The sequence below is a fragment of the Eublepharis macularius genome, chromosome 1, assembly GCF_028583425.1.
Source record: "Eublepharis macularius isolate TG4126 chromosome 1, MPM_Emac_v1.0, whole genome shotgun sequence".
NCBI lineage: Eukaryota > Metazoa > Chordata > Lepidosauria > Squamata > Eublepharidae > Eublepharis > Eublepharis macularius.
The window spans coordinates 77,069,092-77,096,471 of NC_072790.1; the positions used below are offsets into that span (position 1 = coordinate 77,069,092).

Below are 27,380 nucleotides of genomic sequence, written 5' to 3' on the forward strand. Positions count from 1 at the left end.
TTTTCTTCTTGAAAATTCTTTTTTGTTCATTTGTTTTATGAAATTCCAACTTGTTTTTCAGAAGTGCCTCCTTGATTAAAACATAGAAGCAACTGTGTGTACAAAATGATGGTATATAAACTGAACAATAGTTGATACTACTACCAGTTTTAAATGCCACATATATTACACATGCAAATCAGACAGAAAACAGTATTTGGTTTATTCAACATCAATACAGGCTGACTTTCTACACCCTATGGAGGCTGAATCATCCCCAATGATAATCTCTTTGCCAGATCCAATAAATGTAAGGAAGATGTGAGCTGGAAATGTCTTGGTAACTTTCTTCCATCTTCTGAGAGAACACAATTGCATTCTCATCACCAGAGCTAGAAGGACTTCTCATGCCCATGTGGAATGGAAAATATCACGATGGTAATGTCCAGGATACTTCTTTCCCTTATATTGTCTCCCCACCACCACCCCAAAAACACCTTTCTCCAACACTCTGTTCTGGATAGGTCATTGTTAACAGATTGCAGCAGCCAGGAAAAAACCCATGCTGTAACCCTGATGAAGCCACTCATAGTCCACCAGCTGCCTATCACCATCCTCGAAAACTTTTACAAGGATTACATGCCAGCTATTAAATATTTCATTACCACTACACAAAAGATTTAAAAGAAGCTAGAAGATTTTCACTGATGAGGGATTACTTTCAATAATAAAAGGAATAAATAAAAGGAAGATGGAGAGATGGCAGAGAAGATAGATGAATTCTTTGCATCTGTGTTCATGGTGTAATGTGTGGACTGCGTACTTAACACTGCAGCCACTATTCTCAGGAAGGGAGTCTGAAGAACTGAGTCAAGTGAGATGGTGAGAAATGAAGTCTGGGGAAATTAATAACCAGTAAGTCTCCAGGTCTTAATGACATGCACCTGAGCGTTCTTAAGGAACTCAGATGGGAGACTGTTGATCCACTAACTTGTATATGTAACATCATCACTAAAATCAGCAACTGTACCAGGGAACTGGAGAGTAGCAAATATTACACCATTTTTTAAAAAAAGGGTCCAAAGAGGAAAGACAGAATTATTAGGTGCACAGAGGAACAAAGCCTACGGAGGGAAAATCAGCATGGCTCCTGCAAACAAAATTCTTACATGACCAAAGACTCCTGAGCAAGCTTAGCAGTCATGGGATAAGAGTATGAGTCCTCTTATGGATTAAAAAAACCTCAGGAAACAGAAAGTAAGAATTAATAAAAGGGGCTGTACTGGATAGCTCAATGAAAATGTGCCACAACAGTAAAAAAAGAAAACTCTATGCTGGGGAATATTAGGAAAGGGATGAAAAATAAAACAGCTAACATTATTATGTATAGATCTATAGTGCAGCCTCATTTGGAATACTGTGTGCAGTTCTGGTCACCATAGCTCCAAAAAAAGACATTGCAGAGCTGGAAAAAGTACAGAAGAGGACAAACAAGATGATTAAGTGGCTGGACAGCTTTCCTATGAGGAAAGGCTGAAGAATCTGTGACTTCTTAGTTTAGAAAAGAGACAACTAACTGGGGACAGGAAAGTGGTTTATAAAATTATACACAGGGTAGAGCGAATGGACACAGAAAACTTCTCCTTCTTCCAAAATACTAGAACTTTTTTTTTTTTTTTGAAAATTTTTTATTGGGTTAGAACATTTTTATTTTTACATTACCGTCAATTTTCCCCTAATTTTTCGTTTCTAACCCCCTCCCTTTCCCCCCCTTTTGACTTCCAACAGCTTTCCCACCCTCTGTCCCTTTTCCCTTACTTCTATTAAATTCCTCTGTCTAAAACAGATATACATTCTCCATTATATTAAGCAGTACATCTTTAACTCCTTTACTTATTATACACCCAAACTATACGTCTTTAGATAAACAATTTATCCCATTTTCCAGTTTTGAATATTTCTATATAAACCTATATATCATAAACCATAAAAATTTCCCACATTTAAATCAAACAATTTGATTTGTTCTCTATATATTACTCATTTCAACTTTTTATGGTAATCTATATAACTCCTCGCATAATCAATCAATTTAACTCTTCTGTACATTCAGTTTGGTGCATATAAATCTTATCAAAGAAAGAAAATATTGTTATTTACTCAATCCTCATGTTTAAACCTTATCATTAATTATTCTCTATCAATGTTCTATCAGTTAACCTATACATATCTATATATATCTCAATCAATTAATCTAACTGCTTATAAATTCACATTTCTCTTCCTCCCCCGGTAAAGTCACCCCTCTCTTTTATACTTTTATTATACTTCAGTAGTTCTCAAACTGCCACAGTTTTCCTCCCACCTCCCATTTCTTCTCCAGATATTGTTTCAGCTTCTCCCAGTCTGTGTTAAACTGCCCTGAGTCCAGATCTCTCAGTTTTCTTGTCATCTTGTCCATTTCAGCCATATACAGCAATTTGTAGATCCAATCTTCAATAGTTGGCACCCAAAATACTAGAACTTGAGGGCATCCAATGGAATTGATGGACAGTAGATTCAAGATGGACAAAGGGAAATATTTTGTTGCTCAATGCATGATTAAAATATAGAATTCATTACCAGAGGATGCAGTGATGGCCACAGGCACATATGGCTTTAAAAGAGTAATGGAGAGATTCATGGAGGATAGGTCTATCAGTGGCTACTGGCAGTATACCTCTGGATACCAATAATAATAACATAACAACAACATTCGATTTATATACTGCCCTTCAGGATGACTTAACACCCACTCAGAGTGGTTTACAAACTATGCCATTATTATCCCCACAATAAAACACCCTGTGAGGTAGATGGGGCTGAGAGCGCTAGAAGCTGTGACTGACCCAAGGTCACCCAGCTGGCTTCAAGTGGAGGAGTGAAGAATCAAACCTGGTTCTCCAGATTAGAGTCCTGCGCTCTTAACCACTACACCAAACTGGCTCTAAGAGGTAACATCAGAAAGCCTCACACTCTATGCCCTGTTGTTGGCCCTCCATAGCAACTGGTTGGCCATTGCCTGAGACAGAAAGCTGGATTAGAGGGGTACCACTCGTCTGATCCAGCTGGGCTCTTTTTATGCTGTGCACTTCTAATTGCTAATTTAGTACTTTAAACTTATTACCACTGAGAGAAATGTCATAAAGTTATTCAATATCCAAAAAAATCTGCAGTTTTTACCTTCAGTTTTTGGCTAAGTTGTTGGATTTCCTCTTGCAAAGTTTTTTTTTCTTCTTGTGCCTCATATAATTTCTTTTTTTCAGAATGCAGTTGTCTCTGGAAACTATGATTACTAAGGTCAAGGTTTTTTTCCAACTCCTAAAATTCAATATATTAGACACATCAGTTTTTGGAAATACTACATATTTACAAAGAGAGCAAAAATAAGGAATTCTCACATACAGGAAGTTTTTTAAAAAAATGTGAAATATTGGTTCTACTCGAAAATGCCTCCCGGTCTTATGATCTTGAAATATAAAGTATCTGCAATGAATGGCCTTTCAGCCGCAGCAAACAATGCCATTTTCTGCCTCCTGAAGGCATTAAAGCACAAGTCGAATTGAGATCGTCCTTTGTTAATATGGAAAACGCACAGCTGGAGATCCAGGAACAGAAACAGAATGATTCTATAGGAATACATTTTTGGAGCACATTATTTTTGCCTCCTCTCAAGCTAGTATGACTGGGTTTATGATTGAGGAAGCAGAGTAACTGCAGTATCTTTCACCATTTCTCTGAATCAGTGGTATACGGTCAAGTCTGTCCAATCAAGTGACTGATCATTTTAGTGATATTTAAATACTATATACTTAACCTTCCTTCACTGCATGGGAAACTGTTTGCCAGGTATCACTGTAAAATGTTAAAACGTTGCTTAAAAGAAAAAAATATATAAAATCATTCTAAGTAAAAATTAGGTCAATCTCTTAAGAAGCATATGTATTTATGGTTCAGGATGCTTTTTTATAAAAGGAATGGGATTGTAGTCCAATGTATAATGATGATTTTTTCCTACTCTAACTGCAGTGTCTTCTACTTCTTAAATTCTGTTTTCTGCTTTATGATACATCATGTCTAATGCTGTCTGATTGCATTTTTAATGTCATATCATATCATCTGTCTTGAGTCACAGCAAAAAAGGTAGGTTATAAATAAACATTTTTTAAAATGATGCTGCTATCAGATTACAGAGCACAGAATGCTGTATAGATGCAATGTATTGCATCTGATGAACCACAAGCTCGGTTTCCCTCAAGGATAATTTTTCACAGCCTTCCTCTTGCTGCAGCCTCCAAACATTGCCCCTGGGATTCAGGGAACCCCTGGAACAGCAATGTGGGATCTGCAATTATGAAGGGGGAATCAGTGGAAAGGCTACCCCCATCCAACAGAATGCCCTTGTGCTAGTAGAAAACATGTGGTAGATACAATCCAATAAACTGAACTGATTTTCACAATAATTTCTCTTAAAGGTGGTACTATACTATGTTATGAGCATACATTCCCAGATCATGCATAGATTCACTGGGTAGCCCTGAGAAAACCAGAGCTTGAAACCAGAAACATAACACTTTTTGCTACAATGCATAGAAGTAGCCAAGCACAGACAAACAGAGAACCAGATGAACAAACACTAGTGTTTATTTGGAAACAATAGAAAGCTTTTACATGAGAACTTTTCTAGATTTTTTGTTAACATTCGTTCTCTATACAAACAACGGAACTCATCCCCAGAGACTACTACTGTGGAAGAACAATAGGTAAAAGCAATTATTTGATATGTAGCAAGCTTTCACTTCCTATCTACCCGATTCCCTTGCTATATATCCACTTGCTATCTTACCTTCTTCTCATCTTATGATGCTTGCCATATGTATAGTTCCTTAAGATGAGAGACACGAGAAGAAACAGGAAAGGAAGGAAAGGGGAGTAAAAATGTAAGCTCCTTACATTAGTTGTCCACAAAACACTACAGAAAGGAGCTCAGATCTTCATAATGGTATCCAAAATCGTTTTCTTCTTTAATGTTTCTTTTTGAAACTGCTAAAATATTTAGCTTACTAGCTGGTGACATCAAGTTGGGAGATGCTGAAGGCTTTCATCACTGACAGAGAACTGTTCTTTTAGTCACAAGAAACACCATGAGTTTGGGTTATAAGAAAATACTATATGAAAGAGGTGTATATCATTTCTAAAACAGGTTAGCACATTGGAAAACAGTGTCCAGGTAAAGAGGGGATAATAACTGGACAACTCCAGAACATGAACATTGCACCTATAATTCAGCAGTGTAAGCAGACAGATAACCTGTTCTGCCTCTTTTGGCCAGGCAGGCAAATGCCAATAAGCTTGATAGAATGTTTTCTGCTGAATAAAGTAGACTGATGGGCCCTGAGAAGTCCCTTTCTTCAAGCAGGGTGGATTGCCTGTCCTGACTTCATTGCCCCTTAAAAGAGTTCTAACAAGAAGGCCAGTGTGTTTCCTTGTATCTGCTTGCTTCTCAAGTCTCAGGGAGGGAGGTTAAATCCAAGTCTTGAATGGAATGGATTTTTTAAAAAGGAGCTTTGGGTCACTCCGTACCAGCAGTCTGACTAGCAAGCACTGAGCTCATCCCACTCAGGCCTGTCACAGCTGTGTTTTCTTAGCTTGGTCATACACACAGACTTTCTTATGTCTCTGGGCTTCGCAATCATTCCTTGCGGCCATGCAAGCAGCAAACCCTCCCCTTTCTTGGAAATTGAAATCAAACAGCATCAGAGTCAATGTGGCGTATTGGTTAGAACGTTGGGACTAGGATCTGGCAGATCCGGATTCCCCTGCCACGGAAGCTTCCTGGTTTTTTATTTATTTATTTTTATTTATCTTAAATTTCTATTCCGCCCTCTCCGCATCAGCAGGCTCAGGGCAGCTTACATTAATAAAACGTTAAAATTACATTCCACAATTAAAACCACAATAAATACAATATAAGTATTTAAGACACAGCAGCACAATCTAGTTTGACGCTGTGTGTTAGACTACCGTCACTAAAAGATACTTTAAAAGAGAGTTCTTTGGGGTGGATGCTCAGATAGGAAGGACCTCATTCTATTCAAATTTGGCCGGTGGGGGCCCTGCCCAGCATCAGCTGTAAACCTGGTGGAACAGCTCTTTCTTACAGGCCCAGTGGAAGAATAACAAATCCTGCCAGGTCCTGGTCTCATTAGACAGAGCATTCCACCAGGCTGAAGCCAGGACCGAAAAGGCCCTGGCTCTAGTCGATGCTAGGCTGGCCTCCCTGGGGCCAGGGACCATTAATAGCTGTTTTTCTCCAGATCAAAGCATCCTCTGGGGCACATATGGGGGGAGACGGTCCCGAAGATATGCAGGTCCCAGTCTGCATAGGGCTTTATAGGTTAATACCCAAACCTTGAATCTGATTTGGTACTCCACAGGTAACCAATGCAGCTGGCACAATACTGGTGTTATATGTGCACTACTAGGCTTGAGCCAGTCATATACTCTAAGGTTAATCCACTGTCCAGGTTTGTTGTGAGGGTAAAAAGGAGGAAAAGAGAACGATGTAAGTCACCTTAGGTCCCTATTGGGGAGAAAGGTAGGGCATAAAAGAAGTAAATAAATAAAATAAATCTTTCCCCCAAATAAAACCCCAAATTCTCCCCACCCACCACAATCATTTGCAGAGAATAACCCTTCTCAAAATTCCAAAAGTGCTCATAGAGTCTAGAAATTGGGGACCCTGGATTTAAGAAAAGTTTTTATAGAAGTCTTTCAGCACTGACAAATTTCATTGTTGCTATTTGTTAAATGCTGCTGTGTGCTATCTAGGGTTCCCAGGTGCCTGCCGGTGGCGGACAAACTCCCGAGGATTTGCCCCTCGTCCGCCAATCACCCAATGATCGGCAGGAGGAGGCAAGCTCCCTGAGGTTGCCCGCCACCAGTTGTGCGCGCTCCCCCAACTGGCACAGCAACGTTACTTCCGGAAGTGACATCATTGCACCAGGTGTGGGAGCATTCCCGCGCTTCATTTGGGGCTGATTTGGGCCCCAAATGGACTGAATCGGCCTTGTGCAGAGTGCCAGAGCATGTGTGTGGCCAGCGCGATGATGTCACTACCAGAAGTGATGCCATCGCATCAGCCCTGGGACACGCACACACAAAGAGAATCCTCATGAGCAGCACGAGGTAAGTTCCAGCTCTCCCTACCTCCCAGTGGGAGGTAAGAGAAACTTGGCAACCACGAGCTCAGCAAGTGGCATTGAGTAAGCCACTTCTCTCAGCCCCAGCTCCCTATCTGTATGGTGAGGATAATATCAACACTGACTTTGTTCACCGCTCTAAGTGGACACTAATCTGTCTAGAAGAGCAGTATATAAGCACACTTATCATTATCATCATCATTACATGGAACCACTAAAATGTTTATTGTGGAAAAGTACAGCATGAGAAAATGGTAATTTATTTAATGAATTAACCAAGACTGAAACAGCTGTTAACAAGTTTTGGAAATAAATAGCTGAGGGTAGGGTGAAAGAGTATGGATATCATATAAAAACATACAAACCTACCAGGTTGGCACACAATTTAAAGAGGCCTACCTGTAGGCTTACTGCCTTCCTTTACTTTAGAGGAACTTTAATTTGAAGAACTACGATCTGCTGTAGCTATTTATAGTTGTTTTTTTTCTTTAAGATTTGTCAGTAATTGTTTGAAATACATGAGGTACTGCACCATAAGAAATTCAATAGATTTTAATTTCAGGTGGGTAGCCATGTTGGTCTGCAGTAGAAGGGTAAAATTTGAGTTTTGTAGCAATCTAAAGACCAACAAGATTTTCAGGGTATAAGCTTTCCCTTTGTCATCTTAATTCTCGAAACCTTATACCCTGAAAATCTTGTTGGTCTTTAAGGTGCTACTCAACTCAAATCACGTTTTTCTTTAGACTTTATATGATAAATAGTTTTAATACCACACCTTAATTCTTTTTTCATTGTCATCCAGTCTGCTTTCTGCTGAAGCTAACTTCTTGGCTAGTTCATCACGCTCAGGGAGGTGCCTGTCTTCTGCAAGTCTTCTCAGTTTCTGCAAGGTACTTTTGACTTTGTACAGTTCCTCTTCTGAAGTCTTCAACTTTCTCTCAGCTGTTTGTTCCCTTTCTTGTGATTTTCTTAAGCGCTCCCTTAGTATTCGAATCTCATTGTTATGCCGTGCCAAGAGCTGAGAGATTTCATTTTCTGTGTCTTCAAACTTGTGCAGGGCTTTCTCATGTCTGTATTGAAGCTGCTTAAGTGTCCTGTTTTCTTTTTGCAGTTCATCAACTTTTACATGTAGTTCAGCCAGTTCATTATGAAGCTCATTGATTTTCAGTAGTCGGGCAGAAAGTACTCTTTTTGTAATGAGACTAATATCAGAAGAGTCCCTGTTGAAACTTTGGGAGCGAAAGCCACAGCGCATCCCTTTTTTGCTTGGTGCATATTTACCGGCAATTTGTTTAGAGGCTAGAATAAAACAAAGCATAGTAACCAAGTGTTACTATGAAAATCAGACAAAGCTACTAAGTATCTCAGTTGCACAGGATCTTAACAAGGTCCTCGAACAAGGCCTCTTCTCCCACCAGCATTTTTAAAAATCTCTTTCCCTTAAAAAGGGGGGGGGGGAAGAGCTCTGTATCATGTAATAAGTACATTCTCAGTTCTTTTTGAAGAGAAAAAGGCCTTTTGCAGAAAAACCCTACTATATCTACCCAAAAGGAGTGTAACTCCAAATGTAAGCTGACCTCCTGCTAAAAAACAGAAGACTGAAGATTCCACAATAACGTTGAATTTAAAATGACCCTGCTCCCCACCCCCTTCTGGCATGAGTCATAAGGTACAGGAGCAGCAAGAAGAGTGTGCCCCCACCCACTGGCTTGCTAGACTGGAAGCCAGCAAGCCCGATATGGGAGGGGGCACTCCTCTCTCTGCCTCCATATTTTCTTCAGCCCGCCAGAAAGCACAGAGGCAGAGGGCGGGCTTGTTGGTTTTGTGTGTGTGTGTGGGGGGGGGGATGTTAGCACCTTCTGAGTAGTGCAAAAAGGCTCCAGAGTGAGAGAAAAGTATGTCTGCCATATATATAGATACCTTTATTCATTGATCATAAATTTCCTTTCTCAGTGGTTGCAGGGAGACTGTTGGGAGAAGCGCCTTATCCAGGACATGGACAGGGTCATGAGCATTTTCTGGACTCCAGTGGGAGTGGTTTCCTCTCTGTTCCCAGAAGGACCTAACAAAGCCCCTAACAAATCAACTCAGCATAACAAATAACATAACAATCCCAGTTTCGCACATTCACCTAGGTTTATATATAAGGGAAGTAAAGATATATAATAATAATAGAGTATCCCACCCAACTCTAATTGCCTAGAGCTACAGCAAACATGTTGGTCCTCCCAAAAGAAGCCATTCAGAGAACTTATTAGTATCACCTATTCCAGTGATCCCAACAACTATGAACCAGAAGAAGGGGAGACTGCAGCACCCTAGAGCCACTGAGAAGGGAAATTCATGGTAAGTGAATAAAATTTCCGTGTCTCATGGTTGCTAGGGTGTTGCAGTCTAGACTGTTGGCATAGAAAATCCATCAACATTAGGGTGAGACCACTGAACTATAGATCAGCCACCACTTGTTGGATGCCCCTTCTAGTGAAGACAGCAACCAAAGATGTCAGGCTGATTATACCATAATGCCAAGTAAACTTATGGACAGATTTCCATGTGAATACCCTACAGACGGTTTCCGTTGAAGGCAGAAAAACCCAATTGACCACAGAAGTAGTTGTGCCCCTATGAGAATGAATCATAATGCCCTCTGGCAGATCTCTACCCTGTGACTTGCATGCTGGAGATGTACAGCCTTTAGTCTAACATCTCAGCATCAACATGGAGATTCACAATCCCAAAGGAAATTTTCTGACCAAATTAACCTCAAAGATTATTGATAATTGAAGGCCCTTTGAACATCTAAATAGTGCCAGTCCCTCTTTTATTGGTGCACTTGATGATGTCAGAATGAAGGCAACTGTATGTCCTCTGATCTATTAAAAGGCAAATTTATTGTAGGAATAATTATCCAATTGGTTGGAAGCAGGGCCTTTTTTCTGGGAAAAGAGGTGGTGGAACTCAGTGGGTTGCCCTCGGAGAAAATGGTCACATGGCTGGTGGCCCCGCCCCCTGATCTCCAGACAGAGGGCAGTTTAGATTGCCCTCCATGCCGCTGAGCGGCTCGGAGGGCAATCTAAACTCCCCTCTGTCTAGAGATCAGGGGGTGGGGCCACCAGCCATGTGACCATTTTCAAGAGGTTCTGGAACTCCGTTCCACTGCGTTCCTGCTGAAAAAAAGCCCTGGTTGGAAGGGCCATTCCATCTTAGCATAAGTCCCACCATTCTCTGTATATAGACAAAGTGTCACGTTTTAGGGAACCTACATACTGATAAAATTGCCACTAGGAAAACAATTTCAAAGTAAGCTACAGGCAGTGTGTGTGTTGGGGGGGGGGAGTTGTCAAGGCTATGTTTGCCTCTTGATCTGTTACTCTTTAAACTACTTTCATAAGGAGTTACATGGCAGCCCTGATGGCCACTCACCAAGAAAGTGCCAACTCTTGCTTACCGGCACCTAAGGCACAAAGATATCTACGGAGAGGACTCAAAACTGTTGCTTATCTGTTTGAGGCCCTCTGGGTGAAACTTCCATTTTACTTGGTTCAGCTTACATTACAAAGCCCTTGCATCCCCACTCCCCACAACTAAGAGTCTCTCTACACGAGACATCTTACACGAGAACGCTCAAGTGTAGGGAGCCGGGAAGCATAGTTTAAATTTCACCTCTCTACAGAGCCGGCAAATATCACTCCTCAGAAGGTTTGTTAATTTCCTCTTCACCATTCAGAAGGCCCTGTCAATTTCACTTCCCCTTTGAGGAGGCAAACAGAAAATTAACAAACCCTCTGAGGAACCACCTTTGCTGGCTCTATAGAAGTGAAATTGACAGAGCCTTTGGCTCTGTCTTTTTAAATTATGCTTCCCAGCTAACATTGCATCTCTCTACACCTGAGCGTTCTCATGTAAAATGTCTCAGGTAGAGAGGCTCTATGATTCAGGGAAAGAGGGAAAGGACAGAGGAAAGAATATCAAGAAAGGTAAAGTAAACAGGACTGAACTGGGAAACAGAGAGGAAGCCCCTTCCACTAGAGTCAGGAAAAGGCTCATGACCCTGTGTGTGTCCAGGAGGAGGCACTTCTCCCAAAAGTCTAGTCTGCAGCACCCTAAGAACCACCGGAGAAGAATAGAATATCAAACTGTAACTGTTCATTTTACATCTTGTAAAATTACTGTTTTTATTTAGTTATGAAATTATTTTAACGCAATTCTGCAACATATCATGCCTCTTTGATTTTAGGATTTGAAACAGTACATTGCTTTCATCAACTTCCAACAGGTTAGCCAGCTGCAGCATTTCTAGGGGGAAAAGATTTTCTGTGTGCCCTGGTAACATCCAGATTAGATTATTGCAATGTGTTCTATATTGGGCGGCCCTTAAAGACTGTCCAGAAACTACAATTAGTACAGAATGCAGCAGCCAGAATATTGATTGGAATGGGTCACAGGGACCATATAGCTTTTCGTCTTGTTCCATCTACACTGGCTCCCAATTTGCTTCTGGTCCCAATTCAAGGTCCTGGTACTGACCTTTAAAGTCCTATACAGCTTGGGGGGCAGCATACCTTACAGGCTGCCTTCTCCCATACACACCTACCTGCCCACTCTGGTCATCTTAGGAAGTCCTGTTTCATGTCTCCCCACTCACTGAAGCAAGATGAATGGCACTGGCAACCCAAGAAAGTGCCCTCTTTGTGGCATCGGAACTCCTTGTCTCCCTCTGTTGTTTTCTTCATTCCGCTTTTTGGGTTCATCTGGCGTATCCCCAGTAAACTCTTACTAACCCTCTTTCCCACTTGTGCTGTGTTTATAGGTTTACATATTTTTATCAAATTGTACAAATATTTCAAATGTTAATGTTTGGATATTTGCCACCTTGGGCACCCTATTTGGGTGGAAAGGCAGCACAGAAATATTTTAAATGAAATAAATAATAAACTGCTAAGAATTAAACATTTGCAGGAAGCCTAACACAACATTATACTAGCCACCAAATAGGTGACAGATGTGATTAAAAGAAGATACGTTTGTTGGTAAACTGGCCTGAACTAATACACAAAAACATGCAGGTGAAACTGAAAAGTATAACTAGATTCCTACAGTCTCATATACAATGTGCTTCACAGTTCAGTGTCCTCAGTAAGAATCCTTTATCAGAAACATAGGAAACAATTTCATTTTCACAGAAGCTGTCTCTATGTATGGTACTGAGAATTCAGCATACAGGTAATACGTTTTAAAAAATCAAAATTGGTTATATGGTACAGAAATTATTAGGTGCAGAAATAAAATAACTTTATTCTATTACCATTTTACTTAAATTATCATAAAAATAATATTAATAAATAGTAACATCTGGATCCCTAAGAACTGCACAGGATCTCAGTGGATTTTAAATTTTGTGGTAGCATTCCAGTGTTCTTAAGGCAACAGCATGCATCAGACATCTCAGAAGCTCCACATTTCTTCCTGCCATTCCTGAATGATTGATGGACATGGGCTAGGAAATGATAAAATGTTGTAGCTTTAGTAGCCAGACAAAGAAAGAGAAGGAAACAGATTAAAAAGCAAAGCATGAATTAAGCTGATATGGATGGAAAGCAAAGAAGAAAAGTTCCTGAAGACACTTTGTGATACTTTGGAAAGTATCAGCAGTTTACCTCACAGGGTGTTTTTTGGGGGGATAATAATAACATACTTTGTAAACTGCTCTGAGTGGGCATTAAGTTGTCCTGAAGGGTGGTATATAAACTGAATGTTGTTGTTATTGTTGTTACCTTGGTAATGTGCAAAGGTCTTCAGATTCTGTGCTTTATGATTTTTTCCTTCAGTGTTTGTAGACTGAGCGCTTCCTGTTGCTGAACAGTCAGAGCTACAAGAAGAATCATCATCATACGAATAGTAGGAATTACTGCTTTTATCACTTTCTGATTTTTGGTTATGTCCAGAATCCAGACTCCTTCCTCCCTCCTCCATTTTTAAATCACTGAGTTGAAGACCTTGCCTCAAGGATTTTCATTTTGCTAGAGTAGAATTCACAGTCACTGTTGGCTTCTTATCCTTCATTACACATGCAATGATAGGTTTTACTTTGGCAATCAGTAGCTGTCATTCAGAATCCATAATTCTCTCTGAATTCAGAAAGGAAAAACATGATTGTAATTTAAGTTTGCACTTTATAATCAATAAAAGTATTCTAAAAACATATGATAGTTGTTGTAGTTGACAACATATAGTAGCTTAGAATTTCTCTATGTAATCTAAACTAAGACTCTGTGAGAGTCAGACTTCTCACTGAGTCAGCAGGCAGATATCTAGTTCTTGGACTATGATTTGTAATTGAAAGTTACTGAAAAAATTTTCTGCTTTAGGAGTAGGGGTGTGTGCTTCGGGTAAAACACCTGAATCGGGCCCAATTCAGAAGGTTTCAGGATTTCTGAAGTGCCCCCAGCATTGCTGGGCTGATTCAGAAATCCCGAAGCAAAGCTTCTCGAAGCAATTTATATTGCTTTGGGAAGCTTTGGGCACAGCACTTTTCAGGCTGAAGCCTGCAGCCCCATTGCTTCCCTTCGCCTGCTGCAGAAGGGGCCAGGGGATTCCCTGGCCCCTTGCGCAGCGGGCCAAGTGAGCGTTGGCAGCAGGGCTGCAGGCTTAAGCCTACAGCCCCGCTGCTTCCCTTCGCCCTCTGCGGAAGGGGCCGGGGGATTCCCTGGCCCCTTGCGCAGCGGGCCAAGTGAGCGTTGGCAGCAGGGCTGCAGGCTTAAGCCTACAGCCCCGCTGCTTCCCTTCGCCCTCTGCGGAAGGGGCCGGGGGATTCCCTGGCCCCTTGCGCAGCGGGCCAAGTGAGCGTTGGCAGCAGGGCTGCAGGCTTAAGCCTACAGCCCCGCTGCTTCCCTTCGCCCTCTGCGGAAGGGGCCGGGGGATTCCCTGGCCCCTTGCGCAGCGGGCCAAGTGAGCGTTGGCAGCAGGGCTGCAGGCTTAAGCCTACAGTCCCGTCGCTTCCTTTGCTTGATGTGGAAGGGGTCGGGGAATTCTCTGGCCTTCCAGCAGCTGGCCAACTGAGCACCCAGCAGCAGGGCTGCAGGCTTAAGCCTATCTCCCTGCCACTTCCCTTCACCCACTGCAGAATGTGTCAGGGGATTCCCTGGCTGTTCCAGCAGCGGGCCAAGTGAGCAGGGGTAGGTTTAAATAAACTTCTCTAGGCACTTGCAAGGAGGGAACCCCTTCCTCCTCCTCCCATCGGGTGAAATAAGCAGCGAGGCTGGAAGTTTAAAAGCTTTTCAGTGTTCTCCGAATCTTTACGGAACATACTGAAGCTGGTCAATAAGTAACTTATGAAGTGACTTTTCTCTCACTTCAGAAATTCCAAACTGGGAAAACCAAAAATATTTTTTTCTTGCACACCCCTATTTAGGAGTGCTTCATAACATACAGTGAGGTTCTGCTCAAAGGCAATAATAGGAAGTGGTTGAGGTAGTACATCAAATAATTTGAACAAAAGAATCCAAATATGCAGTATCTGAAAAATTAATAAATAGAGCTATAGCTGAAGAAAGTATAAACTAGTATTCATAAAACCTAAGTTACCATCAGGGAAACTCTGGTTTTTAAACAACATTACAGTAAACATGTTTTAGCTTAATATTTGAATAGGTTTTGTTCATCAGGTAAATATAAAGAGTATCCAGTACGCTAACAATGGATAACAAGATGTGGAAAGCTCACAACAAGCAGAATATGAAGGCAATTGTAATCTCCCCTTCCAATATTGAGTTAATTTAGTTGTAATGGCTAATAGCTCAACAAATCCCAGATGCCAGGTCCCCATGATGCCTAGAAATGTCACTGTGGTGTCTAGTATTTCCTGCAATGATGTTATTGGCCAGCCTGTTCACAATCCTTAGTAAAGTATAAAACTTACAATTATTTCCCATCAGAATATGTTTTATTGTATGGCACAAAAATAGTACGTGCAGAAAGTTCCTGTCCTTGTTTGTTTCTATGCTAACTTTATACCCTTCAGCATTGGTGGTTCAATTTATTTCTGAATCAGCTGCCTACCTACTGGCTCCAATATTCAATTAAACAGAGCTTTTCAAAGGGATAATGAAATTCTGACAAATGGGAGTTTATGTTAGGGTAAAGGTTAGATTTTTCTTGTAGTGATGACAACCATCGTCACGCTCATATTCATTTGCATACTACAATCCTTTTTTCACAATTGTGAAGATGTTAGGACTAGACTTTCTAGTAGCAATAATTAGAATAATAGTAATTCCTCTCCCCCCCCCCCCGGTTTTGTTTTTGATCTTTATTAAATCACCAATTTCATATTGATATATCAACCTACACTAATAACAGGTTCAGCAGGTTCTCTGAATTCCCTAGCCCATTCCATTGCGAAGATTATGTCTTTATCTTTATATCTCTGCAAGGGATTTTCTTTTTTAAAAATGGAAGCTGGGAATTCAGACAACCTGCTGCACTTATTATTATAACAGTAGGTTAAAATATATGGATATGCAATTGATGATTAAAAAAAATCAAAAAGCCCTAACGGCCAAGGGGATGGTGCATGGCCGCTTCTGGTGCTAGAAAAAAAGTATGGTTTGAAAAGCTCATCGCTGTGGGCCAGCCCAGATGGAACTCACTGGTTTAGGTATGGGTGGTAGAGCTACTCTCCTTTTATGCTTTCCCATGCAAAGACTGGCAGTGTTCATTTTCTGTTTTTTTTAATTCATCCCTTATATCAATATAGCTTGCACAAAAAAAATTTAAAGGGAAGTGCTGTGACATCACCAATGATGCCACCAATGACAACAGTACCATCACTTGAAAATCCTGATTATTTAAGGCATGTGAGGAAGAAAGTAAACTGTTTTAATGACTGTAAAAATGCAAAGGGAGGCGAGGGCAGATGTGTGGAAGAACTGTACTCAAACCGATTTAAATGCTTGGGGATCAACTGCTGAGAAAATCAGAAATAAGCTGAGCATGTGAGAAAGCCCTATATCAGGGGTGGGCAAATTGTGGCCCGCGGGCCACATGCGGCCCGCTACAGAGTTTTTTGTGGCCCGCCAAGACAGTAGAAAAGTGTGATAGGGTACATTTGTCTCATTAAACTGATTCTAAAATTAAATGTACTTGCAGCTATAGATGATATGAAATTAGCACAATAAATAAATTGAATAAAACTGCCACTATTTTATTTAATTTATATTTATTGATTTTTATGATACAATTTATGCCTTTTCTGAAATGCAAAGTTAACTAATGAATGCAATCATTTTAAAAGGTGCGGCCCTCCGCTAACCTCCGCTCCCACAAAGTGGCCCCCGAGCCAAAACCCTGCCCTATATCAAGGTCTATATAGTTGTTGCTGAAGTTAAACTCCCTAAATTTGCTTTATCTTTTTTAAAAAGCCATCTAAATTAGTGGACAGTCCCCCTGTGAATCTTATAAAATACTGCATGAAAACTGTTCTGCACGTGATGTGTTTATCATGTATTACCATCCTGACACAAAGAAAACGTACGTTTGCCAAAGCATGTACATAAAAATATGTATTTTTCATTGATCAATCAACTATATATATACCCCATATGTTACAATGCTGAAATCAGAATTTATAACACTATCTAAAGTAAAGTAAACAGTTTTGGGTACATTTTAAAGAATACATAATGTGTCTTTCGTATGCGTCGGTCATTGACCTAGCTACCTCTAGAGTGTCACAGAAAAGTAATTCTCAGAAGAGGTTTCAGTTTCTCATCCCCATTAACTTTTACAAACCTATTAATCCCCATGGGCATGCACCTTTCCATGCCAACTGTCAACCTAGTTTTACTGTATACAACTGCAGCAGAAGTCACTTTTATAACTTCTCACACTTTCTGGCTACAAAGCAGGACACATTTATAGCCAGTTTGGTGTAGTGGTTAAGAGCAATGGGACTCTAATCTGGAGAACCGGGTTTGATTCCCCACTGCTCTGCTTGAAGCCAGCTGGGTGACCTTGGGTCAGTTACAGCTCTCCGGAGCTCTCTCAGCCCCACCCACCTCACAGGGTGATTGTTGTGGGGATAATAATAACATACTTTATAAACTTCTCTGAATGGGTGTTAAGTTGTCCTGAAGGGCGGTATATAAATTGAATGTTATCATCATTATAGTGTAATCCTAAACAGAGTTACTCCAATCTAAGACCATTGGGTTTAGGTGGGAGTAACTCTGTTTAGGATTACACTATTAATCTCAAACAGATTTACTAAAGTCCCACTGAATTATCTGCAATTATTCCAGAATATGTGGCTTGACTATTACAGTCTTGGTGCTTTTTTGATGAAGTACTGATAAAGGATGGGCAAGCTGCAGAAGTTTTCAGTTCAAGCTCAAATGTCCTTGTAAGTTTATTCTAAAGAGAAAAAGAAACTCCAGTGAGATCAATATACTTTTAAGCTCGAGAAAAGCACAATACCGTATGTAATCAAAAGGAGTCCTTGGAAGAAAACTGTTGAACACCAGTGTATCACAAAACATAACCAGCTGTTACGTTATTGTTCCATTGCATAAGATCTGCTGGTGCAAATGCTCAAATAATTCCTGAAAGGGATTCTACAAGAGGCCTTTTAACTCTGGTACATTTTTAAAGGTTTTATATATTAGGAACCTTATTTCTCCATATAAAATCAAGTACTTCTCTGCCAAGTTTCATCCTCTTGGTACCCTGCCAATTTGCAAAGTAATTTCATCAGACGAAAGAAGTGCTGTTCATTTGAGAGGCTAATGAATTGCTTTGAAATTTGAGTTACTTCAGCAAGTATAAGGACTTTTATAATTAAGAAACTCCTTGGTTCATTGCCTTTAACTATCATGGAACACTTTCATTTAATTATGAAGTCATTTTAATTTCAGCACACGTAAGTTAAATCTTCAAGGTTATCTACATTTCCTTCCTAATTTTGATAACATTGTTCAGAATTCAAGTCCTTTCCAGACTTACTTGGAAGTTATATAGCCATTTTCCTCGTGGGTTTCATTTTCCAATGTATCTTCACGGCTGTTAAGAGAATATGAAGTACCCAAAATTATGCTTTCAGAGAGCTGCAGCTCAGGACTTAAGGAATGAACTAAATAATTTTATAGCTTTACTTGTAAACCTGTGAAGGTTACTAGGGCTTATTTCCTGGTAAGTGTGTTTAGGTTAACTAAGCAGTTCTATACAGAGTTACTCCAGAATAAACTCACTCAAATTAATGAACTGGAATAACTCGATAAAATTGTACTGTTAGTATGAAATCTAATAATACCAGCTTAGAAGCAAGATCCACTACAATCAATGGAACTCTTTGGACAGCGTAGCATTCCAGAACTAATACAGAACAAAATGCAGAACAGCACTTCATTTTCAGCTATGAGGATTATGAATTCAAACATAAGGGAACAATGACTGAGAATCACACCAAGAAAATCTGAAGGATTAATTCTTAAATCAAAAGTGGTAAGAGGTCTTTTAGCAAAATACCAATTTCTGCTGGAAATACAGAACACCGCCAAAGTTAGATTTAAATTTATACATGGGAAGTCCTGAATACTGATTCTGAGTGGGAATAAAATATTTAATTCAAGATCATCTAAGGTGATTCGTATAAATATGTGGGACAATCTCTATAAATTTTTATAGTTATATTTAACTAATAATAAATAAAACGGATGGGAGTAATTTTTATAAATGATTGGAAATATGTATAAGTCTCAGCAAATTCCTTACGTGCATCGCAGAAATGCCCTATCGTTCAAAATTCCTGAAGGAAAATTACAGCACAAATAAAAGAATGGTAGGTGCCATGTTTCAACCAAAAGGAAAACTGCAACCAAGAAATTAGAAGGAGATTGAAACTTGGAATGGCAGCTATAAAGGAACTATAAAAGATCCTTAAAGTATAAGAAAGCATTTCTGGAGACATAGATCAAGATAACTGAGCTGACTGGTTTAAGAGCCTCCCTACCGGTCTCCTGCCAGGGGGGCAACAAAGTCATCTGCCCCCTATAAGAGCAGTCAGACTATTATTAAACTATGGCCCCCAACCACTCCATTTAGTTTTTACACTATGATTGGGGAAATTGGAGGGGGCTGCCATCTTATATGCTGTTTTATGTATTTATGTTCTTTGGATTTTAAATCTATTTATATATATATATATATATATATATATATATATATATATATATATATATATATATATATATATTAAATGCATATTGAGCATTTTATTATATCCCACCCTGAGCCCCTTCGCACGGAGGGCAGGCTAAAAATTGAACTAATAAATAAATAAAAATAATTCATACTCTGGTGTTCTCCATTACTATGTATGGATGTTAAAGCTGGACAATAAAGAAAACTGACAGGAAGAAAACTGATTTATTTGAAATTTGGTGTTGGAAGAGAGTTTTACAGATACCACAAATCACCAAAAAGACAAATAAAGTGGGTTCTAGATTAAATCAAGCCTGAATTCTCCCCCACAGCTAAAATGACTAAATTGAGACTATTGTACTTTTGTCACATCATGAGAAGACAAGTATCATTGGAAAAAAGCAATAATGCTAGGAAAAGTTGAAGGCAGTAGAAAAAGAGGAAGAACCAACAGATGGATTGACTCAATAAAAGAAGCCACAGCCTTCAGTTTACCAGACCTTAGCAAGGCTGTCAATGACAGGACATGGAGGTCATTAATACACTGAGTCACCAGAAGTTGGAAGCAACTTGACCACACATACACGTGTACCTTGCTACCAACAGATCCTAAAGTCATTCAATTGGGTTCCGTTAATGATTATGTTATTCACAAACATTGTAATGTAATATAGAGACAGGTTTACTGTGTCAGGTACAAAAAATTACTGTTGCCCAAAACTGGTGCAATGTTGAAAGTCTACCTTTTAAAATACAGAGTAACATGATTTGGCAAATTACCAAATTTCCAAAATTAACTGAAATTATTATGACAAAAGACTGTAAACAACAGAAAGCAACTGTTGAAATTAACTAAAAACTTTCTTGAATTATGGAAGAAGGTGGGCAGATATAAAGCAACTGACTGGAAATGGGATTCAAATTAAAAGAAAATGAAGACATCTTCATCTAATTGTGTTTTGTGTTGTAGACACATTAGGGTTCTCCTGGGCTGAATAACACATTGATACATTATATTTATTTTACATGTATATTGGTATTGTTTTCTCTCACATAACTTTAGTTGTATTTATCTTTTGCACTTATCAAAAAAAATCAGGAAAAAATCAATGTTACTTTCTTCCTATAATTAGATTGAGAACTGGGGGATAGATGCAATGGCAATTCTCAACTGATTCAGCAGTTTCAGCTTGAGTCAGAAAACAAATAATTTTTGATAGAAGCACTGACTTATTTTGTGACATCTGAGCTCAGTGACAGCTGACAATGGTGGAAACAATTTCTTTTGCTCAGGCATCACTACAGCAGTTACAAGGGTGCATGTGTTCGATACACCTGTATAGTTTTCTTGTGGGTATGTACACATTTGGATAACAACTGTATTACAAACAAAACCACTTCACTGGAACTTCCCCTGTAATATTTTTTTCAAAAGCATTATCTGACACTCTAGCAAAATGATGACCAATAGTCACTTCTTGCATTATCACACTAGATCCGATACTTATCCTTTGTGTATTTACATTTCTGTAAATTAAGTTAGGCACCGTGAGGCCAGGCCTTTGGGATTGCCAAAGATGAAGAAGGGATATCCCCTTACATTAAAGATTCAAAGCAATCATGATTGTATGAAGAACCTAACATGTAGCCAACTTGATATTGCTTAACTAAATTTCCCCAATTAACCTATGTCACACTACTGTTATCATGGTTCATAAAAGTATACCAATGAAGTACTTTGAGCCCTCAGAAACATTAAACAAATATTATACTATTCTGCATTCAGTACCAATTTTCATAGTTCTCATACATAAAGTCTTTCCTACAAAATAAATAAAACAGCATAGAGGGCCCAAGCATAACTTTTCCAGACTCAGTTCAAATTTGTAAAAAAAACCCCACCCACCCACACTAGTATCACCAATTCCTCAACCCATACATACAATCTCATGAGTCATGAAAAAAGTTAGTTATGAAATTACTGTTACATATTCTACATAGCTGAAAAATGCCTGGTTTTGCAACTTTTGTTTAATAATAACAACAAGCCTGAGAGCCCTTACAAGTCTGACAATTATTTTATAAAATTTTGGTCACTAAAAAGGGATTATCCTGTTAATGCCTTTAAAAAATTCTAATTAACCATATGGCTGCAAAGATTAGGCTAATTAACTCAAAGCTTTATTTTTCTGGCCGTTATCATTGCAAAATCATGAACTACACGCCCACCCCAGTCAATTTCTCTTGCAAGTTCACACTTAAGATGGCTAGGTGGCTTGACCATTCTTGCCCCATTGTTGAACACCTGCAGTTTTTGATGAGTGCCATCTTGCTGGAATTTCTTTCAGCTTCTTCCATGGTCCCAGCAGTGTGCAATGAATCCCTAGGGCTATGCATACTTCACTGAAAATTATGCCAGAGATCATTTTCATCTTGATTTTGTAGTTCTGTTTTTCTAGTTACTGTATTGTTGCCTGACTGCAAAAAGGCCTTGCTTGATTTGAAAAACAGGAGGATAGACTGGTTTCCTGTAGCTTCTTTTTTTGTTCCCTTTCTTTTACATTCTTATGTTTCTGACTGCCTGGTTTGTATTTATAACCACCACCAGATATGGCAGCATGGAACATGTTTGTTTGTAAATGAATTAGACACACGTATTTTAAGGCTGCGAATTCTACCAGAAGAACCAACAGCACTTGTCCCACTATCCTTGCTTTGCTCTTCCCACCAGGTGTTTCTCCCTCTTGTTTATGCAAAAGGAACTCTGCAACTACTGGTAGTTCTTGATGCGATAGACCCAGGAGGACCCGCAGTTGAACATGTTGCTTGAGATTGCTGTTCTAACATTGCTTCTGATTACCTCCAGCAAATCTCATAAGATCTGGACAACAGATATAAGGAAATAAGTTTTTTTTTTTTTAAATTAAAAATGTTTTACTTTTATTTTTTTTAATTAACAATACAGAACAATATCAACAATAACCAAAAACATAAACTTGATTAAGGAAAGAACTTGAACTGTCCCATATTATAATATCATAAAGTAACAACATAGATTTGAATTGAAAAATTATACTAGGAACCTCTTACTTATAACAATGCTAATAAGTTTAATTAAATAACCATTTATACAACAAATGGATTGAACTGAAATAATTTGTTGGCTTTTATATTTAGATTAGTCATTATAACTGGCAGCCAGTCTTCCAAAAAGCTTGACTGGAGGTGATTCTTATAGCATAAGTTGGTCTGTAATCTTTTCCATAAGATAATGATCCCAAATCTTACTGTGCCACATTTTCATTGTTGGAGGTTGGGACCAGGAGCGGCGCCAGGGTTTCTGGCCCCTGTGGCTGGCTGGCTGGGTACGCGCACGCACACACACCAGCCTGTGTGATGACGACATGTGTGCACACGAGCGTATGCACGAGGTGGCCCAATTGCTGCGGTGGGCAGCTGGGACGGCGCGCGGGTGGCCTCCCAGCTCTCCCACTCGGTTGCCCTTCGCCGCCCCAGAAGCCTCCCCACAGCTGCTGCGCCCAGCCAGGGACATGTGTTGGTGGTGGCGGCAGCACGGGGTGGGAGGGCTGGGAGGCTGCAGCTCCGTGGCACGTGCTCTCACCCCCAGCGCCTCCTCCGGCACCCCCTCCGGCGCCCCGCACCCTGAGGCAACCGTCTACCTGGCCTCAATGGGCATGCCGGCCGTAGTTGGGACTCTTCCAAACAGTGGCTAGAGTTGCTTTGGCTGTGGCTAATAATACAGCTATTATATTACTTGTCCCTTTTGGTAAATCATATTCAGGCCATAGATTTAATAAGATTGTTTCCAGGTTCATGGGAATATTATAATCAGTAATATGTTCAACTTGGGATACTACTTTAACTCACCAGAACTGCTTTATAGACTTACACTGTCACCAACAATGTATAAATGAGTCTGACTCTCCAGAGTATCCAACGTTTTGAAGATACTGAATTGTTTATATGGTGAATTTTGGAAGGTGTTAGATACCATCTATTTAATATTTTAGTGGATTGTGTTCTAATATGTTTATTGACCTTGTTTTGAATGTCTGTGAATTTCAGATTTTTAACCATTGTGATTTAGATATGTCTGGGTTGTAGTCTAAACTCCATGCTCTCTTGTTGGTAATGTCAGAATATGGATGCAACCTTTTACCATATGTGGAGGGCTTGTAAGGAATCACAAAAATACTGGATAAAAATACACAAAGAGATGCAAAAGATCCTCAAACTCAGATTTGAATTAAATGTGAAAAGTATGCTTCTAAATATTTTACCAACTAATGTGAGAAAAGAACAAGGAGACCTCTTCCATTATATGGTGACGGCAGCAAGAGTACAATTTGCAAGAAAATGGAAAAACGATGCCTGTCCTGGTCTCCCAGAGTGGAGAGATAAGATTTACGAATATGCTTCAATGGCTAAATTAACTATCTACTTACAAAACAGACCAATAACCGAGTTCTGGGGAAAATGGAAAGATTGCTTTGATTACTTAGGCTAAACTAATTGACACAAGGGAGGGAGGGAGAGAAGGAGAAATGTTACGTATTTAGGCTTAGGGAAAACAAATATGAAATGTTTTTTTTATCAGGCTAAGGAAACTTAAATGTATTGCTTGTTTTACTCTCAAAGCTATTACAACTATTGTTTATATGCTTATTGGTTGTATAAGACTGTATAACTTAATTTAGTGTCTAATTTAGAATCTGTATAACTTTTATATTACGCACTTACTTTAATTTCCTTTCTTTAATAAAATTCTTTTTTTTAAATAAACTCCATGCCCTCATATACACAAAATATTAGGATTTTCAATAGAAATTAAGATTTTATATAATTTTGGAGACAGCACCATTACAGTTGGTATTGGAATTTTAAAAAAATGTTCTCGAAATCTATTGGTTTTGCATGAAAGCGCATTTTTAACATCTGGGTGATTCACTAAGCGATTAACTTAGAAATATTGATAACATAATAGCTGTTTACCAATCTTAGCCTCTAATAGTTGCTTTGATAAAAGATATCCATTCTTAGTTATATCAATTAAACGGGTCAAGTTATTGCCTCTCCAGAGTCTAAAAGAGTCCTGATTAGAGATGGACACGAACCAAAATACGAACCAAAGTTCGTCATGAACCAGGCCGGGTTTTTTTAATTCGTGAACCAGCGGTTTGTCGGAGGGCATTTTTGACGAACCATGATGAACCACTATGATTTTTAGAGTGGTTTGTTTGGTTCATTTTTTGGTTCATCACTGCAGACAGCCTGTCACTGATCAATAAATTCCCTATGCAACCGGGGGGGGGGGGGATGGACTTCTGCATACTTTCTGCAACCCTGGGAACACCAGTGTCAGCCCTCTAAAGCTTGATAGGCAGTTCCGGCTGCCAACCAGAGAGCTCTCATTCTGCTCTATGAGAGCAGAAGGAGTATAACTTGCCTGGTGGCACCTGCTTTGGGGGTCTATAACTCAGACATCCGAATTCCAATCTTTGTCAAACTTGGAGGGTGGCTGCAGGAGAGCTTGCTGAAGGCTCCCTGTTAAGTTTGGCATCTCTGTCAAGAGGGCCATTCTACAGCCCCCAGAAGTGACAAACCACAAACCAAACAAATTGGTTCACCAACTGGGCAATTTTGTGCCGGTTTGTGGTTCATGGAACGTGACAAATGATAAACTGCCACAAACTACAATTTTCCCAGTTCATGCCAATCTCTAATCCTGATGTTCAGCAGGTTTAAACCAATTTAGGCCTACAAAATAAGATAATGGAGATATATGTAGTGCTAACTTATGTCTTGTCTCATATTTGTAAAGTATTAATTAAGAATGGATTACTTTGAACATTTGGGAAACGTTCCAACTGTTTATTCCATATAGTTTCTTGAAGGGATTTAGGATATGTATAAGAGCTTTCTATATCTAACTAATCTGCTTGATTTGTGTTGTTTAACATAATATGTAACTAAGAAAGTTGAGAGGCTTCATAATAAAGTTTAACATCTGGGAGGCCCAGTCCTATTTGTGCATTTAAGCAACACATAACTTAAAAATTTATTCTGGGTTTCTTTCTATTCCATATAAAATTATTAAATAAATTCTGCCAATTTGGGCAGGAACAAGATAGGGATAACCCAAAAATAAAATAAAAATTTGGGGGAAATCAAAGATTTTACTAAGTTAATTTTTTCCATCCAGAAGTTTAAGCTTCTCCAACTGCATAATGTCTGGGCCATACTGTGTTGGAGTTCTGAGTGGTTGTTTTTCAAAAGATCTTTGAGCTTTATAGTGATTTTAATTTCTAAATAATTCCAACTGTTTGTAATCCACTTATAAGAAAATATTTCTTTAATAAAATTAATAGCCTCATGATAGGTTGATAGAATATAGCTCTGTCTTGAAGTGGTTGACTGATAGTCCTGAAATTTTACTAAATTCAAGTAATAACAATTCTAAGTTTGGTAATGAGTTTTTGGGATTGGTGATATATAAAACAAAATCATCAGCAAATAAGCTACGTTTGTCTTTATGATCTTTTAAAGTTATATCTTTAATTTGAGAGTGTTTTCTAATAAGAGAGGCTAATGGTTATATTACTACTGCAAATAATATTAGGGATAGAGGACATCACTGTCTTGTGCCTCTGGTTGGCTGAAAATCTGTTGAAGTAACTCCATCGATTTTGACTCTTGTTTGCAGAGATGCATATAAGACTTTAATTGTATTTAACAAATAATCCCCAAAGCTCATGTTTTGTAGTAGAGGTAACAAACAGGATATCTCTAACTTATCAGAGGCTTTCTCTGTATCGAATGCCAATAGGATTTGCTAGCATTGCAAAAATTAATTAAATTTAAATATTTAAAGATTTTCTAATGTTATCAGACAGATTTCTTAATGGCATAAAGCCCGTCTGATCCAGCTGGCTAGTCTTTTAGCCAGTATGGCTGAGAATTTTTTTTAGTACAGGTTTTATTTAAAAAGAAAAGATATGAATAACAATAGAAAGCACATAGAAACTTATAACAAACAAAAAATGTATTTAAAGTATGTAACAGCACAACTAAATTATATAATCTCTCTCTTCCCCTCTCCATAGTTGCTTATACCCAGACTTTAATGCCAATCTCTTCTGTATTTTATCTCCATAATTACCTTAATCTATTTTAGTTTTAACCTAAATAATCCAAGAAATCTTTCCATTTTTTCCAGAATTCCAATATTGGTCTATTGTACGCATAGGAAGTTAATTTAGCCATTGATGGATATTCAAACATCTTGTCTGTCCATTCAGACATGTCAGAGCACTAATCTGTTTTCCATTTTGCTGCATATAGTACTCTCACGGCTGTCACCGTATACCAGAAATCATCTCCCTGTTCTTTTATTTCGAGTTTGGCTCAAACCTGAGCTTGAGAATCTTCTGCATCTCTTCATGTATCTTTATCCAATATCTCTGTGCCTCCTTGAACATCCACCACAGATGAGAAAATTTTTTAATCATGATATAGGAGATCAATGGAATGGTATGAACCAGGAACAGTGATATCTCTATCTTTCTTTGGTATTACAATTATTTCCACCTCCAACCATAAGGGAGGAATTTTGCCTTCTGATAGAACAGAGTTAGATATAGCTGTCAGCAGAACAAACAGCAAATCCAGGAATTTCTTATAAAATTCTGCTGAATAACCATCTCTACCTGGTTATGTGTTAAGTTTTAATGATTTTATAATGTTTTTGACTTCCTGAGTTGTTCTTGTGAAATTTTTATTTTAAAGTTCTGTGATGTTATATAATTTTGAATTTCAGATTTATCTGGATTGTCTGATCTATATATATTTTTATAAAATTAAGCAAATATATTGGCTATATTTTAAAAATTGGTTTGAAGTTGCTCTGCCTAGCTTTAATAGATTTGACAGAGCTAGATTACTTTT

General features: G+C 38.9%; 1 protein-coding gene across 1 annotated transcript in view; it reads right to left on the reverse strand.

Annotated features, from left to right (window-relative positions):
- The window catches only part of LCA5 (lebercilin LCA5), a 46,769-nt gene that overhangs the window by 12,633 nt on the left and 6,756 nt on the right, over nucleotides 1-27,380 (reverse strand). The window contains exons 2-4 of the mRNA XM_054985581.1: nucleotides 12,995-13,348; nucleotides 7,996-8,519; nucleotides 3,202-3,339 (exon numbers count right to left, since the gene is read on the reverse strand). Coding sequence (XP_054841556.1) covers nucleotides 3,202-3,339; nucleotides 7,996-8,519; nucleotides 12,995-13,193 — 861 coding nt within the window. The 5' untranslated portion in view covers nucleotides 13,194-13,348. The remainder of the gene's footprint in view (nucleotides 1-3,201; nucleotides 3,340-7,995; nucleotides 8,520-12,994; nucleotides 13,349-27,380) is intronic.